Source organism: Euprymna scolopes, unplaced genomic scaffold (assembly GCF_053919585.1).
Source record: "Euprymna scolopes isolate OS-2025 unplaced genomic scaffold, ASM5391958v1 sca146, whole genome shotgun sequence".
NCBI lineage: Eukaryota > Metazoa > Mollusca > Cephalopoda > Sepiida > Sepiolidae > Euprymna > Euprymna scolopes.
Window position 1 is genome coordinate 7,056 of NW_027633154.1, and position 18,472 is coordinate 25,527.

An 18,472-nucleotide genomic window follows, 5' to 3' on the forward strand; every position below is an offset into this window, starting at 1 on the left:
AGATTAAACAAATTTTATGAGCAAACAAAAAGAAAAAAAAAAAAAAGGAATTGTCTCGCATCGCCAACTTGAAGAAACAAGGGTAGATAACTCCACAATAATTCAAACTCGTGAGATCAGTTTTGTAATGCCTAAAATTCACCATTAATTGCTTAAAAAATTATTTTTTTTATAAAAATAAAACCATTAAACCAATTTACATGATTTTTGGAACATGATCTTTTTGTTCCATCACGGATGCATCACATCATAAGAATTTTTCTGTATTTTTTGTCTTTTAACATAGGGGAAAATTTTGCACAAGAACTTAAAAATTTTGTCAAGTCTGAAAATGAAACATAACCAAATAAAAGAGTAACACTTACTGCTTGAATTCACGCATAATATTCCGATGTATTTTATCGCAAAAGTCCTCAACGCTGCTATGGCCTTCTTTCAGTACGACGGGCGCGCTGTAATCTGGTAGTTGACCCTTTGGTTTTGTGTAACTAGAAATTTAAACAATAAAAATTATGACAAGAAATTGAAGTTGGAAGATAAAAAAAAATGTTCTGTTATGTAAAAAGAAGAATCGAAGAAATTATTATGAGATGCTATAATATGGTTCGTACAGATTTGCAATGTCCATTTTCAAGGCTTTTCAAAGTTCCTCAAGGCTTTCTCCTCACAAAATTCAAGTTTTCAAAACAAACTTTGGGGTTTATTTTTTGGACGAACATAAGTGTCTAATAAAGCGGTAAAATAGTGCTGGAGTTTATACAGGTTTTCAAAGTCCGTTTACAAAGTTTTTCAAGGCTTTCTCTAGACAAACAGTTTTCAGAACAAAATTCAATTTACAATCGACAACAATTTGAAGCAGTGGTAAAAAAATCAAATATATAACAAATAAAAGTTGCTTTAAAATCCACTTGCATAATTCTCTCTGATGTTCTGATTATATGCGAAGGTGGCCAACATGGCCCATCCTGGCTTTGAACCGCCTTTCTCAGTGGGGGCAGGCTGTTCTATTTTCACCTGGAGGATTAGCTTGCGAGCGTTCTTCTCTCTGATGACACTCAAATACATTTTTTTTTTACTTTTGAAATCACAACTCTATAATAATATGAAATCTGGACCAAATAAAATATCATACTTAAGTGTATTTTACGATTGGGCAAATTGTTTTGAAATTTAAGCTTTGTTTTACAACAAGACAGAGGTACGAAAAAGTGGTAAACAAACAAATATGCAACAAATAAATGTTACCAAAGGCAAGATAAGTTACTCAAGATTAGTTTTTGGCGTTTTAACTGATTTTAAAATTTGTTTTAAGTGTGAAACGTAAGTTGTGCTGAGCGCTTCAGTTGAAAAGAAACCAACATAGCGACAGGATGTTCTTTGGTGTCCTGTTAATTTGTCCAAAAACCGATAAAAAAAAAAAACAAGCAAAAGGAAAAAAAAAAAAAGCTGACATATCCCCTGAATAAATGTTACAATGTCACTGTGACATTTATTTGGTGGATTTCTGCCAGTATCAATTTTTGGGGGCAGTTTTTGACCAATTAACGAGATTCTAAAAGCAACAACATCCTGGCGTCATATTGGTTTTCGTTTCAACTGAATCAGCACAATTTACGTTTCACGCTTAAAACAAATTGAGAAAAGTGCAAGCAAATGAATGAACTTTTTATATATACTCCCTAGATTATAATATCTACGATTTACGAAACAAGGTTGCGTCTATCTTTTATTTGAGTGACTTTTGCACACTATTTTCACGGTATTTCTTATTCTCCACGTGTTTGTTTAGCTTTTCCGTATATGAGGGAAACTGAATCTGTATACAAACGAATCTCCCTGGCACTCGAGCTTTGATCAATGCGGGCAAAACCCGTCATATCAGGCAATTGCTATTCATTTGGACACTCCCCTTTTTTATGGGGAGCTGGTTTTCCCCAACATCTCGGGGAAACTGGCTTGCAGCCAAAGTTAAGTGCGGGATTTCATTCCCGTATGGCGTGATGTTTGACCTCATTAAATTCACACACCTGTCACTTAAATTTTTAATCGTTTAATTTCAACCATTCTCATTGCCGCTTCCCTCGTAGCGTCGCAGTAAGTTATCAGGCTATTCGCCTCAAGGTTCGAGCCTACCTGCCTCTCAAAACTTTTTTTTTCTTTTACACCTCCAAACACCTGGGCAATGCCGGGTATTCACGTTAGTTTATATAAAAGAAATTACTTACATCCTAACGAGCTGCAAATAATCCCAAAGTTTTTCCAAAAGGTCATCAAAGTTCCATTTATGATGAGCGGACAGCGGAACACAATGTGGGATCCGGTAAATAATATCCAGTTCCTGGCAACAGATGAAATGAAACGAAACAATTAAGGGGCACAACTATAACAACAATCATACAACTATATTGTCCTTTTGACTACTCTACACTCTTTAACCCTTATCCTTGAGTGGCCTATCGGCCTTGATAAGTGGTGACGTCTATGAAAAAAAAAAAAAAACTTTATTGGGATTTTAGGGATTTATAGCACATAAACCTTGAAGGTCATTTGGTGCTTGTACAGCCGACAGAACAATTTTTTTTATATCGTTTTCGACATACTTCATTGCCATGCTGAAAATAGTAATATATCCAAAAATTACGAAAAATCAGAGTATAAGTATATTTATAATTAAAAGTAATTTATACGGAAAATGGGGTAAAATTGCATTTTTCTTAGACTTTATTGAGTAGATTGTAAGCATAAGGCACAGAGGCTGTTCTTGGTCTTCAGGCCAGGAGCGGAAAAGGAAGTAATCAGTTTTGGTCAATGTGGGGGGCAACCCTTCATATCAGACAATTGCTAATTTTGGATCCTTCCAGAGTGCCCCCTTGGGGGAGCTGGTTTTTCCTCCCCACATTAAAAAAAACGCCTCGTGCCTAATTTTCTCAGTGGGGAAGCAAATAAATAAAAAGCATCTAAATGCAGGGGACATAACTCCGAAAGGAATATTTTAGATTATTTGTGTTATGGCTGCAATATTCGTTCCTATTTACAGTGCCTCCCCACGAACAGATACTACACTGTGATCTTGTCCTGAAGGCCAAGTACGGTGTATCTGCAATATTTGTTACCTATAGCGATAGACTATTTATTTTTTTACTAAAAACACAATAGCAGTTGTTCTACTACATAAATTTTCATAATTTTTGGATATATTACTATTTTAGACATAACAATTAAGTATGTAATATTGTCTTTGCTTAAAACGATATATTTAAAAAATCGATTTGTCGGCTGTCAAGCACCGGTCATTTTGCGCTATGTATTTATATCATTTAAATAATTGTTTAAATAATTTAGAACACTAAATAATCTGTATACCTAAAACAACACATGAACCTTCCCGGTCATTTCTTGCCGACAGATTGATTTTTTTTTAAAGCAAAAACAATTATGACATACGTAATTGTTATGCTGAAAATTGTAATATATCCAAAAATTACGTCATAATCACGTTCACACATCGGTTCCTGTAAGCAACGTTGAACCTGGTCAAGGTGCTGTTTTAGTCTCTACGTCAATCCCACATATAAGACCTTGGTCAATGTAGGGGCAACCCTTCATACCAATTGTCACTATCCAGCTCCCCTACTCCCCGGGGACTTGGTCGCCATTTCCCCTACACTCCTCACTTTAAAAATCGGCCTCGTGCCTAATTTGCTCAGTGGGGGAGCAAATATATACCTCAAAGTGTAGTATCTGTTCTTCAGATGCTGCACTTCCATTTCTTGTTCTCTTTCGGTGGAGGAGAAGTCCTTCACGACTGAGGCAATTTTTATTTTCGTACCTTTTCTCCACGTTAAAAAACGACCCTGGTGCTAACACTGTCCCGTGGGGAGGCATTGTAAATAGGTACAATTTGTCACTGTGAAGAGGGAGACAACTCTCGTTTACTAAAAGATTTGTCCATTTTTTTTTCATCTCATAATTTAGGACACAATATTTTTTTTTTTTTAAATCAAAACATTAAAAGAAGAAAGCTGCGACAATTTTTTATTTTAATCTAACAAAGTTGATAACACTAATACAAAATTACTTAATTTTACATAGATAACGTTCAAATTTGATCTCGAATAAAGTTCAGTTTAAGTAGTAATCGAACTGTGTTCCTTTTTCTTTTTAAAAATAAAGGAACAAAAAAAATAAAAATAAAGAAACAAAAACAAAAAAATAAAGAACAAAAAAAATTTAAAAATAAACGAACAAAAAATTTTTTTAAAAGATGGCCGATAATGTTACCTCGACTGAAATCTGATCAATTTTGTTGAGAATGTAGATGCAAGGAATGTAAACTCTGTTTCCTTCCACAACATCAATAAGGTCTTCGGCAGTGGCATCGTAGCGCAAGACAATATCTGCATTGTGGATGCGGTATTCTCCTAGGATCGTCTTCACAGTATCCAAATCCAATTCAGATTGGGACGTCTGGAAAGAAGATGAAAACGGAAATGATCAGGTTGAAACGAGCAATTAAAAGAAGGAAAAATTAAGGAAAAAAAAAAATGGGGAAAAAGAAAAAAAAAAGAAAAGAAAGCGGAAAAGAAAAAAAAACAGAAAAGACAAAAGAAAAAACTGAAAAGAAAAGAAAGAAAAACGGAAAAGAAAGAAAAACAGAAAAGAAAGAAAATAGGAAAAAAAGGATAAAAAAAGGAAAAAAAATAAAGGAAAAAGGAAAACAGAATAAAAAAGGTAAAAAGGAAAAATAAAGCAAAAAAAGGAAAAATAAAGGAAAAAGGGGCAAAAAAAGGAAAAGAGGGGAAAGGAAAAAAAAAGGAAAAAAAAGGAAAAATAAAGAAAAAAAAGGAAAAATAAAGGAAAAAGGAGAAATAAAGGAAAAAAAGGGGGAAATAAAGGAAAAAAAAGGGAAACAAAAAAAAAGGAAAACAAAAACAAATCAAAGCAAAGAAACTTTTTCCATGCAAAATACGATCAACACAAGAAATGCCCTTTTTTCAACGCTTTTTTTACAATTTGTCATTGTTCTGAGGGAGACAACTCTGTTCTACTAAGAGATTCATTCATTTTTTTTCATCCCGTAATTTAGAACGCTAATAATTCTGTCAATAAGTTTTCACAAGCAGTTTACAAAAAACATACTTGGAGAGAGGGGGGCACCACAACACTTCACCCCCCCTCCATACTGTAAACAGAATCTTTATGAAATACGAAACGGTTTTTCTGCTCAGTTAATGTCGGCGCGTTACTTACAGAAAAACGGTTAATTAAACTGCAGAAGCACCTGACTAAAAATCTATACAAGTTCTATAATTGAATACCCTTCCGCCAAGAAAAGGAACGAAAAACATAAAAGTATGTTTCTGTAAAAAATACTGCGAGCATTATTAGCGTCCTAGATAATGAGATGAAAAAAATGAACGAATCTCTTTGTAAAAGAGAGTTGTCTCCCTCAGAACAATGACAAATTGTAAAAAAGCGGCGTGAAAAGGGCATCACCTACTAGATTTCGAATGACAAATTGTAAAACAGCAGTCTTTTCTTCCCTGTACGTTGTGAGTCTGTTCCTACTCTATCATTATTTTCATGGCAAGTGCTCGCCTGAGCTTCAATCTATGATCCCCCTCCCTAGCCAAACTTTCACAAGAAACCCTTGTCTAGCTATAAGCTGGTTCTTACGACTCTTAGTGATAGCCAACAGACGGACAAGTAATAATGAAAGGTTCTTACCGTTGAAGTGAGATTAATTCCTCCTTTATCTTTCCGTCGGAAGTGAATGTTTGGTGGTGTTTTGTTGAGTCGGATACCAAATCCTTCCAATTCATATTCTATAAGTTTTTTATGTTGCAACGGCTTCAAGACATCGAGCACGATAAAGATAAGACTGCACGTACGAGCAACTGAAAAGCAGATAAACCGAATAATACCCATCAAAAACAAAATTTAAACCGCATTATCAGAATAGCCATGAGAGTACCTGGTCTTCAAATATGGCTAAGACAAATATACACAAACTTTTATTTTCTTTATCCAATGAAACCTGGTCTCACTTTTTTTATTTTTACCGGGGTGGGGGTTGGGTGTACGCCCAGCTTTTGCCCTGTCGTAAAATACGCTTAAATATGATATTTTAATTTGTCCAGATTTTGTATATATTTTTATAGAGTCGTGATTTCAAAAGTAAAGAAAAAATATTTGGGTGCCATCAGCTAGAATTGAAACCAAAAGCAAAACTGTAGCATTCAAAGCTGGTGATGTTACCACATTACCAACGTGACATGCATATGAACTGATCTGTATATCTATAAAAGTGAACGTGTCTGTGTGTCTGTCTGTCTGTGTACATTTCCCTATGCAATAACTCTGTCAATTTTAAGTCTACAGACTCGAAATTTGATATACAGGGTACTGAGATTTGGGAAAATCTTTATGATCGGTTTTCGGACAGAAATTTGGCTGTTAAGGGATCAAAGTTCAACAATTTGACCTTTGAGATCTCTACTAAACTCCTCTGGCAATTTTGGGTCTAAACACTTGAAATTTTAGATATAGGTTCCTTCGACATGGATCTAACTTAATAACTTGATTTGAGCTCAAAACAATAAATTTTAAGGGGTCAAAGTTAACAAAAATTGACCATTTTTTCTTTTTTTGCTCAACATACACCTCGAAACACCCGGGCAACGCTGGGCTGAAATGCTAGTTAAAATTAAAAAATAAACTAAGGGACAGGCAATTCTGGGAAAGAAGCTTTGTTCATGGAATCTGCATTTAGATTTAGGCACAGATAGAGAGTGGGGGAAATCGTATATAGTGGTTGAAGCTAGTCAAGTGTTTTTTTTGTGAAAGTTTGGCAAGGCGGGGAGGAGGGAGCCATAGATTGGAGTTCAGTCGAGCACTTGCAATGAAAATAAGGATAGAACAGAGACAAGCTCGCAACGTCCTTTATATAATGCATGGTATTAGCTACACAAACTCAAACGTTAACTCCAAAAGCTTAAAAAAAAACAAGTGAAGCATGCATGGTCCCCCGTGAATGCACAGTGAACGAGGCATAAAAAATGACTAAGTTCAGCATTTGCCCCCTCTCCCCCATTTTGCCCCAAAAGTCTCCAGGGAACGTCAAATCCTAGTGAAAATGAACTGTGAAGTTTTAGGCTTCAACAAATGTAAATTTGAGTTCTGCACCATGCAAAAAAAAAGAAATGACCAAGTCCATCACTTGCCCCTCCCCCATTTAGCCCCAAAAGTCCCCAAGACCATAACATATTTAAATTTGAGTTCAGCACCATGCAAAACTGCTAAGTAGGCATACACAGAAAATTTTGGACAAATATGGTAAAATAGTCCCAAAAGTGGACTGTTTTTATTAGCCCTAAAAGAGCCCCTGGGTCACATCCAAGAGTTATCGCGAAGTACAGACAAACAAAATTATACAGAAATCAGTTCGTTACAACTTTTAAGAAAGTTTTATAAAAATCAAAGGCAATAATAATAAGCACAAAAGTGTCAATTTTAGCCATTTTGACCCGAAAGGCTCCCCTAGGGAGGGGAGCAACCGGAGTTTTCCCCAAAAATCTGTTCTGTTACTTTTTTATTCATGTCATGTTTAATGTTTGTGCAAAATTTCAAAAAATTCCAAGGCGTAGTTATTGCGGGGACCAATAAAAGGGACGATTGTTTATATTGATTGGATTATTGTTCTCATCTTGAGTTTTTATTGTGTAACGTTCTTTGACCATCTTCATGTTGGTTGTTGTTTCGAAAAAAAAAAAAAGAAAAAATTACTAAGAAGACTATGCTTAGATTTTAATAACATTTGGGAGCCTCTAATTATAGAAAAAGAGCAAACATTGTACACCCTTAAAAATTTGGTGATGGAGGAGAGATAATCCCCTATTGAGTTTGACTAGAGTTGCCTTCCCTTTGTCAACCAATTTTTACACAAATTCGAAACTATAACCATAAAATAGAGACTAACTCACAGCATACGAAAAGCATATACGGAGTAACTTTTCTCTTTTCTTTTCCAAACAACAACCAGCATGCCCGAAGACGGTCGAAGGCCAATCCGACAGGAACGCTGCACAAATAACACTCAGGATGAGAACAATAGTCCGATCAATACAAGTAATATAAATTAAAGGGACTTACCAGCAATGACCTGTTTACCCCGACCTTTACCGTCTTTGGCTCCTTCAATAATACCAGGCAAATCAAGAAGCTGAAATGGAGAGAAAATAAACGGTAAATCCAGCAAAGAATAAAAGTGAACAATTATATATTACTTGGAGGAGAGACTTTGCCCGGTCGTAAAATACGCTTAAATATATTTTAATTTGTCCAGATTTCATATATTATAGAGTCATGATTTCAAAAGAAGAGTCTTATATTATTATAGTGTCATATATTATTATAGAGTCATATATTATTATAGAGTCATGATTTCAAAAGAAGAGTCTTATATTATTATAGTGTCATATATTATTATAGAGTCATGATTTCAAAAGAAGAGTCTTATATTATTATAGTGTCATATATTATTATAGAGTCATATATTATTATAGAGTCATGATTTCAAAAGAAGAGTCTTATATTATTATAGTGTCATATATTATTATAGAGTCATATATTATAATAGAGTCATGATTTCAAAAGAAGAGTTATATTATTATAGTGTCATATATTATTATAGAGTCATATATTATAATAGAGTCATGATTTCAAAAGAAGAGTCTTATATTATTATAGTGTCATATATTATTATAGAGTCATATATTATTATAGAGTCATGATTTCAAAAGAAGAGTCTTATATTAGTATAGTGTCATATATTATTATAGAGACATATATTATTATAGAGTCATGATTTCAAAAGAAGAGTCTTATATTATTATAGTGTCATATATTATTATAGAGTCATATATTATAATAGAGTCATGATTTCAAAAGAAGAGTTATATTATTATAGTGTCATATATTATTATAGAGTCATATATTATAATAGAGTCATGATTTCAAAAGAAGAGTCTTATATTATTATAGTGTCATATATTATTATAGAGTCATATATTATAATAGAGTCATGATTTCAAAAAGAGACTTATATTATTATAGAGTCATGATTTCAAAAGAAGAGTCTTATATTATTATAGTGTCATATATTATTATAGAGTCATGATTTCAAAAGAAGAGTCTTATATTATTATAGTGTCATATATTATTATAGAGTCATATATTATAATAGAGTCATGATTTCAAAAGAAGAGTCTTATATTAATATAGTGTCATATATTATTATAGTGTCATATATTATAATAGAGTCATGATTTCAAAAGAAGTTTTATATTATTATAGTGTCATATATTATTATAGTGTCATATATTATTATAGAGTCATGATTTCAAAAGAAGAGTCTTATATTATTATAGTGTCATATATTATTATAGAGTCATATATTATAATAGAGTCATGATTTCAAAAGAAGAGTCTTATATTATTATAGTGCCACTTTGAAGTAGGGGGCTATTTGTTTGGGGTGAAAATTGAATAATAAAAAAAAAAAAATGCACAGAGTGGCATTAAAATTGGTGCGCAGGTTGTTGTCACCAGAATAAAAGGTCCTCTGTGTTCACGTTGCACAGGACCTTGTATGATATTATTTCTATTTACTTTCCTCGTTTACTGTGAAAATGAGATAAACGCCACCCCTGTCACAGGATCATAGGTAAACTAAACCTGGGTTTGTTGTAGACGCATACACTAAAATATGAAACATGGTAATATGTTAAAGATTGTCTTTGCGTCCTTTACTTATTTATTTGTTTAATTGTTTAATTTACGATTCTTTTTACTTTAAATTTTTTGTGTTCTTACATACGTGTTCTTACTTATATGTGTGTGTGTGCATTCTATTCTTACCCAGTTTCTTGCACAGGACCTTCTGGATACTGCAAACACTGATTCTGAATTTCTGAACACTATAACTGGAGATGAATCATGGATGTACGGGAACGACCCAGTGTTAAAGATTTCGCGTTTGCGTCCTTCTTATTTTATTTATTTACTTCTTTTACTTATTAAACGTTAATTTAACGATTCTTCTTACTTTATGGTAAAGTCTGCGTGTTCTTATTAATACGTGTTCTTATCTATATTGGTGTGTGTGTGTGTGTGTGTGTGTGTGTGTTCTATTCGTACACAGTTTCTTGCCTTGAAGGGTCTCGACATGTATGCGCAAATATATAATGTGTACATACCTGCTTGCCTTGTCCAGCGGATGATATCTTCTTGTCACTGGCTCCATCTCATGGGGAGCGGTACTTACTGCTGCAGATGCATCGATAACACAAGACGGATTGAAGCTTCAATTTGTTTCATTAAAAAGGCAAGTCTATGTCTCGAACCAATGGTTGTCAGAGGAGAGACCCTAATGTCACGTCTGCTTCATCTGCAGTCCAAAACCAACTCTAACCCATGGTCGCCAACCGGAAACCTACGACCACAATTCCTGTTACCCCTAATTTCCGGTGCATCTAACTAAGTTGACAAAAGGTAACTTGAGTTTGACGACTGTCAAATCTAACCTTCTGTGACCCCACTAAACTGGCTGGTGGGAATTGAAAATATATCTACATAACTTGCTATTTCTACAACTACCTGGATAGCATTTAAGCTAGGATTACAAATCCTACAGACGTTGAAATGGATTGGTTGTTTTTGTTTTACGGCATGTCAACCCTTTTCAGGTTATTTAATGCCAAATCCAGTGATTTTGAAGGAAAGTTTTTTTATAGAATATATTTGTTTCTATTTAACCCATAGTTGGGACCTTAACAGGTACTACCACTCTGGGTCAGAGTGGACCTGGGAGCAATGGCAATTAAAGGGTGGCTCCACACTCCCCAAAGCCCGCAAGCTGGGGCCTCACCATCGGATATAGTTTAAGGTCATGTCCAGGACCCGTTGCAATGGAATACTTTGAATAATTGCAAGGTCGAATACTTTTAGACAGGCCTCGTAGAAATAAATGAAATAGTAAACTAATGCCCCTTTTGTATATATTAATCGAATTGTGAACAGACAGACAGACAGGACTACAAATTTATATATATAGATTAATTTTTCAAGTATTTCTAGCATCATCAGCGAACTTGTGAACGGAAATGATGGGAAGCTGACTCACCTGAATTTTAGCTCCCTTGTACCTGATCACACCCGGAACTGTGGTCAACGTGGTGAACTCATAGGCGGCCACCTCGGAATAGACTCCGGCCAAATTGCTAAGGAGAGTTGATTTGCCCACCGATGGGAAACCTGGAATGAATACCAACACGCGTCAATTTTTAGTCAACTTTTGGGAAAGAAATCTATACGAAAGAGCCATATTTCTGTCTATCCGGCTCGCATCGTTTATTTTATACTAGTGATATGATATTTTAATTTGTCCAAATTTTATATATATTATTATAGAGTCGTGATTTCAAAAGTAAAAAAAAAAAAATATTTGGGTTCCATCAGCTAGAATCGAAACCAAAAGCAAAACTGTAGTATTCAAAGCTGGTGATGTTACCACAGGACTAACTTAAATATATTTTAATTCGTCCAAATTTTATATATATATTATTATAGAGTCGTGAACTCATAGGCGGCCACCTCGGAATAGACTCCGGCCAAATTGCTAAGGAGAGTTGATTTGCCCACCGATGGGAAACCTGGAATGAATACCAACACGCGTCAATTTTTAGTCAACTTTTGGGAAAGAAATCTATACGAAAGAGCCATATTTCTGTCTATCTGGCTCGCATCGTTTATTTTATACTAGTGGGGTGGGGTGGGGGGGGGTGCCTGGGTGTAAAATACACTTAAATATGATATTTTAATTTATCCAGATTCTGTATATACTATTATATATGTATACATAATTATAGAGTCGTGATTTCAAAAGTAAAAATAAAATAAAAATTAGGGTGCCCTCAGTTAGAATCGAAACTGAAAGCTGGTGATGTTACCACTATCATCTCATCTCCGTCATCTTTCAGGACGCTTCACCACTGAATCTACACGACTTCTCCAGTTCTCTCGATCTCGCATGATAGTTTGCAGGTGGCAAACACTTTCCAATCCGGTGTCCTATAACAGGTTATCAATATAGGTTATTCTTCTTCAACCACAATTTGGGTGTCCATCTGTTGGTATCCAGAGAACTAGCTTGATGGCTTCCTCTTTGCTGTGCCTCATGCAGTGGCCAGCTACGCTCCTCCTTCTCTGCTGTACTTTCAGTGATACTGGTACTGGTGGTTTGTTTGTGTGGCTCCTCCGTGATGTATTAAGGGCCATCCTGAGCATCTGAGTGTAACAGCCAACTAGTCTCTTCTTCAGCGCATCTTCACAGTAACAAATACTTTTTTTTACTTTTGAAATCATGATTCTATAATAATACTAGACTGCCCGTGACCCATTGGGTCAGTATGTGATATTAGCTATGGAAGTCATGTATGAGCGTGACGCTTGTGACGTAAAGAAAACAGTTTTTTTGTTGAAATAACAGAAAAATTTCTATGAAAGTATATTAAAATGAAAAAAGAATATACATAGATTTCTATGAGTCGTTCTGTTTATTATAATTGATTATTTTTGAAAAAAAAAAACCGTTACTGAATTATAAGTGGTTGGCCATACTTATAGGTAAATGTGCACTGAACAGATACCATAATACTTATTATAGTTAAATTCAAATTTTGATATCTGTTTTTTTTTTTTACATCGTTCATTTCTGTATTACATTTAAGTTATTCTAAACCCCACTCTTCCCATGTTAAATAATAATTTCGAAATAATAACATTAATATTTCAGTGCGCAGGTTATGCGCTCATGCGCAACCGGATGTCGTAAGCCGGAAAGTGGGTTACATACATCGTTACAAGGTCATTTGAGTTTTATAATTATATAGATATACGAAATCTGGACAAATTAAAGTATCATATTTAAGCATATTTTATGCCTGGGCAAAGCTAGCTGCCCCACTCCCACTAGTTTAGAGTTGAGAAAAAAAAAACAATACAAAAAGGCATATCTTTCATTACTGCAACAATAATTTCAAGTCCAGAGTATAGAGTGGCAACATGAATAAATATAATTTGATGCTAGTCCACAACCCATCGTTATGAACAAAAACAAATTTTTATAATGTACATACCTGTGATGGAAAAAAAATATTGTACACCTAAAATCACATAAACTGATTAAGCAATTTTATTCTATGTTTCTGAATTTTTGAGATGAGGATTGATTATTCGTATCATTTGGATTCATCGGACTACTGTTCTCATCTTGAGTTTTATTTTCACAACGTTTCGGTCGATGTAAACTTTTTCAGGTGCATCTTGTCAAACTCAGGAATCGGGACAGAATTTTGAATGGAACCCTTTTATTTACTTCAAATGGATAGTATGTTCTTGTTCTGTCAGCCATGACATGAGAAGTGTGGCAATTACACTCCATTAACCTTAGAGGTAGGACATAGTTTCAGTGGTAGTAGGTACACTATGTGTAGTATCAAGTCTTCTGGAAGGACATTTGAAAAAACTAGCAATCCCTGATATGACTTGGGCGGTCTTAAGACCACTGCTATTGTTGATACCACCAATATCCTTAGGGGAAAAAGCCTCGTCTTTGAAGCTCCTGGTTTTGAGTCAGGATTGAGGGAGAGTCTTCTGAGAATGAATCCCATTTCTTTTCAGAGTCGTTATAAAACAAAATCAGAATTATCATTTGTACTCACTAGGAGTTCTCACACAGGTAACCATCAGAGATTACTTACTGACAAAAACTGGTAGTGTTTCCTGGAGTCTGAGTGACAAAACGTTTCCTCAGATATCCAGTATTATTTACAATTGATTTTTCCAAGTACTTTAACCATTTCACCACAGGTTTTTTTAAACGAATGTGTTTTCTAATGCTCTTTACCATGTTAAGAATGGCTTTCTAAAATCTCTCAAAGTTCCTCCCTTAACTTGCAAAATGGTGCAGAGAGAAAATTTGATTTTAAATATAATATTGTGATTAATGCAGATTTCCTATTTATTATAATACTAGCGGCGGGATGGGGTACCCGGCGTTGCCCGTGTGTTAAAAAGAGGTGTAAAAGAAAAAAAAAATTTTGGTCGGAAGGTAGGATTGAACCCCAAAGCCTTGACGCGAAGGTGGAAACGAAAGCGAAAAAAAGCCAGTCACCTAACCATCTCGGCCACGAGGGAGAGGAACTGATAAGGGCGTCATATGAAGGTTTACGAAGCGAAATAAACAGGTGCGAGGAAGTGGTGTGGTGTCTGACCTAGTTTTGTGCTGCAGGCCAGATAATTCGCTTTCGCTTTTCAAAGACGCGACGAACTGATAAAATTCGGGCTAATTAAATACACACGCGACCCCCGTTGTTAAGTCGTAGTTATGATGATTTAGACGCGATATAAAAAGTTTTAAGTATGAGCGAGCCTACCCAGAAGGCCTGGGAAAAAAGTCTTTCGCGGACATACACAAAAAACAAACACACATACACACATTTTCGCTATTATATTTATAGATTACTAGCGAGGGGTACCCGGCATTGCCCGGGTTTTTGGAGGTGTGTGTGGAAACTCCGGGGGGGGGGGGGGTAAAAAAAAAATGTTTTGGTAGGTAAGGATCGAACCCGAACCGATGAGGCAAAGTTGTAAATTAAAGTGTGAAAAAAAAAAAAAAAAGTGCGACGTTAACGATTGCCCCACCGCGAGATGCTAACGGAAACACGTTTGAATTTATTTAATTACTTGGATTTGGCAGGTGCCCGTTTTATTGAGTTAATGACGTCAAGTTTGCCTGCGGGATGGTATCATTTACTGCGGGAACGCTCCCCAAGATGTTATAGGAAAAAGACTAACCCACATGCGGCGAGCGACAAATGTTGAATATTTATCTTCCCGAAATCGAGAAAATTAAACAGATAGGCGAGCTTTGTTGTTAAGTCTGAGATATAACGATTTATACGTGATATAAAAAGTTTTTAAAAGTTTTGAAGCGACCGACCGCTTCTCTGAAAAAAGCCTTTTGTAGACATACAGAAAAAGCGAACACACATACATACATTTTCGCTTTTATATTTATAGATAATGACCTGAATTGTAACTATCACGGAAAGCAAAGAAATGCTTATATTCCAGGTCAGGGAGTTAGAATTGCGTAACGCAAAATAAAGATGAACAATTAAATATTTAAAATATTTACATTTCTGGAATGTCAGTTGATGTATTTATAAAACACGAATAACATAAACAATAATTACACAATAACTCCACAATAATTCAAACTAATTCAAAATAATTCAAATTAATACCTTGAAAAATTGGAAAATTTTCATGTCCTCAAAGGTGAAAGAATGTGGTGATTCTGGAATCATTCATCTGTTGTTTTTAATGTTTCCTATCGAATCGAAAGCTTTTAATGCTATTCTTTGGTATTTTTTGATGATTTTCTTTGATTTAGACATAAAATCAATACAAAATTAATACCTGTAAAAATTGTAAAATGTTCATGTCCTCAAAGGTTAAAGAATGTGGTGATTCTGGAATCATTCATCTGTTATTTTTAATGTTTCCTATCGAATCGAAAGCTTTTAATGCTATTCTTTGGTATTTTTTGATGATTTTCTTTGATTTAGACATAAAATCAATACAAAATTAATACCTGTAAAAATTGTAAAATGTTCATGTCCTCAAAGGTTAAAGAATGTGGTGATTCTGGAATCATTCATCTGTTATTTTTAATGTTTCCTATCGAATCGAAAGCTTTTAATGCTATTCTTTGGTATTTTTTGATGATTTTCTTTGATTTAGACATAAAATAAATACAAAATTAATACCTTGAAAAATTGGAAAATTTTCATGTCCTCAAAGGTGAAAGAATGTGGTGATTCTGGAATCATTCATCTGTTGTTTTTAATGTTTCCTATCGAATCGAAAGCTTTTAATGCTATTCTTTGGTATTTTTTGATGATTTTCTTTGATTTAGACATAAAATCAATACAAAATTAATACCTTGAAAAATTGTAAAATGTTCATGTCCTCAAAGGTTAAAGAATGTGGTGATTCTGGAATCATTCATCTGTTATTTTTAATGTTTCCTATCGAATCGAAAGCTTTTAATGCTATTCTTTGGTATTTTTTGATTATTTTCTTTGATTTAGACATAAAATAAATACAAAATTAATACCTTGAAAAATTGGAAAATGTTCATGTCCTCAAAGGTTAAAGAATGTGGTGATTCTGGAATCATTCATCTGTTATTTTTAATGTTTCCTATCGAATCGAAAGCTTTTAATGATATTCTTTGGTATTTTTTGATGATTTTCTTTGATTTAGACATAAAATAAATACAAAATTAATACCTTGAAAAATTGGAAAATTTTCATGTCCTCAAAGGTGAAAAGAATGTGGTGATTCTGGAATCATTCATCTGTTGTTTTTAATGTTTCCTATCTAATCGAAAGCTTTTAATGCTATTCTTTGGTATTTTTTGATGATTTTCTTTGATTTAGACATAAAATAAATACAAAATTAATACCTTGAAAAATTGGAAAATATTCATGACCTCATAGGTGAAAGAATGTGGTGAATCTGGAATCATTCATCTGTTATTTTTAATGTTTCCTATCGAATCGAAAGCTTTTAATGCTATTCTTTGGTATTTTTTGATGATTTTCTTTGATTTAGACATAAAATCAATACAAAATTAATACCTGTAAAAATTGGAAAATATTCATGACCTCATAGGTTAAAGAATGTGGTGATTCTGGAATCATTCATCTGTTATTTTTAATGTTTCCTATCGAATCGAAAGCTTTTAATGCTATTCTTTGGTATTTTTTGATTATTTTCTTTGATTTAGACATAAAATAAATACAAAATTAATACCTTGAAAAATTGGAAAATGTTCATGTCCTCAAAGGTTAAAGAATGTGGTGATTCTGGAATCATTCATCTGTTATTTTTAATGTTTCCTATCGAATCGAAAGCTTTTAATGATATTCTTTGGTATTTTTTGATGATTTTCTTTGATTTAGACATAAAATAAATACAAAATTAATACCTTGAAAAATTGGAAAATTTTCATGTCCTCAAAGGTGAAAAGAATGTGGTGATTCTGGAATCATTCATCTGTTGTTTTTAATGTTTCCTATCTAATCGAAAGCTTTTAATGCTATTCTTTGGTATTTTTTGATGATTTTCTTTGATTTAGACATAAAATAAATACAAAATTAATACCTTGAAAAATTGGAAAATATTCATGACCTCATAGGTGAAAGAATGTGGTGAATCTGGAATCATTCATCTGTTATTTTTAATGTTTCCTATCGAATCGAAAGCTTTTAATGCTATTCTTTGGTATTTTTTGATGATTTTCTTTGATTTAGACATAAAATAAATACAAAATTAATACCTGTAAAAATTGGAAAATATTCATGACCTCATAGGTGAAAGAATGTGGTGAATCTGGAATCATTCATCTGTTATTTTTAATGTTTCCTATCGAATCGAAAGCTTTTAATGCTATTCTTTGGTATTTTTTGATGATTTTCTTTGATTTAGACATAAAATCAATACAAAATTAATACCTTGAAAAATTGTAAAATGTTCATGTCCTCAAAGGTTAAAGAATGTGGTGATTCTGGAATCATTCATCTGTTATTTTTAATGTTTCCTATCGAATCGAAAGCTTTTAATGCTATTCTTTGGTATTTTTTGATGATTTTCTTTGATTTAGACATAAAATCAATACAAAATTAATACCTTGAAAAATTGGAAAATGTTCATGTCCTCAAAGGTTAAAGAATGTGGTGATTCTGGAATCATTCATCTGTTATTTTTAATGTTTCCTATCGAATCGAAAGCTTTTAATGCTATTCTTTGGTATTTTTTGATGATTTTCTTTGATTTAGACATAAAATCAATACAAAATTAATACCTTGAAAAATTGTAAAATGTTCATGTCCTCAAAGGTTAAAGAATGTGGTGATTCTGGAATCATTCATCTGTTATTTTTAATGTTTCCTATCGAATCGAAAGCTTTTAATGCTATTCTTTGGTATTTTTTGATGATTTTCTTTGATTTAGACATAAAATCAATACAAAATTAATACCTTGAAAAATTGGAAAATGTTCATGTCCTCAAAGGTTAAAGAATGTGGTGATTCTGGAATCATTCATCTGTTATTTTTAATGTTTCCTATCGAATCGAAAGCTTTTAATGCTATTCTTTGGTATTTTTTGATGATTTTCTTTGATTTAGACATAAAATAAATACAAAATTAATACCTTGAAAAATTGTAAAATGTTCATGTCCTCAAAGGTTAAAGAATGTGGTGATTCTGGAATCATTCATCTGTTATTTTTAATGTTTCCTATCGAATCGAAAGCTTTTAATGCTATTCTTTGGTATTTT

At 33.5% G+C, this 18,472-nt stretch overlaps 1 protein-coding gene across 1 annotated transcript; it reads right to left on the minus strand.

Moving 5' to 3' along the window:
• Positions 1–346: 346 nt before the first annotated feature.
• On the minus strand, positions 347–11,317 carry LOC145273725 (developmentally-regulated GTP-binding protein 1-like; the record flags this gene model as incomplete). Its single annotated transcript, XM_080127101.1, has 6 exons — positions 347–488; positions 2,226–2,338; positions 4,282–4,467; positions 5,728–5,897; positions 8,152–8,221; positions 11,183–11,317. Coding segments are annotated over 6 exons (801 nt in total), but the record flags the coding sequence as incomplete, so codon positions are not given.
• Positions 11,318–18,472: the final 7,155 nt, after the last annotated feature.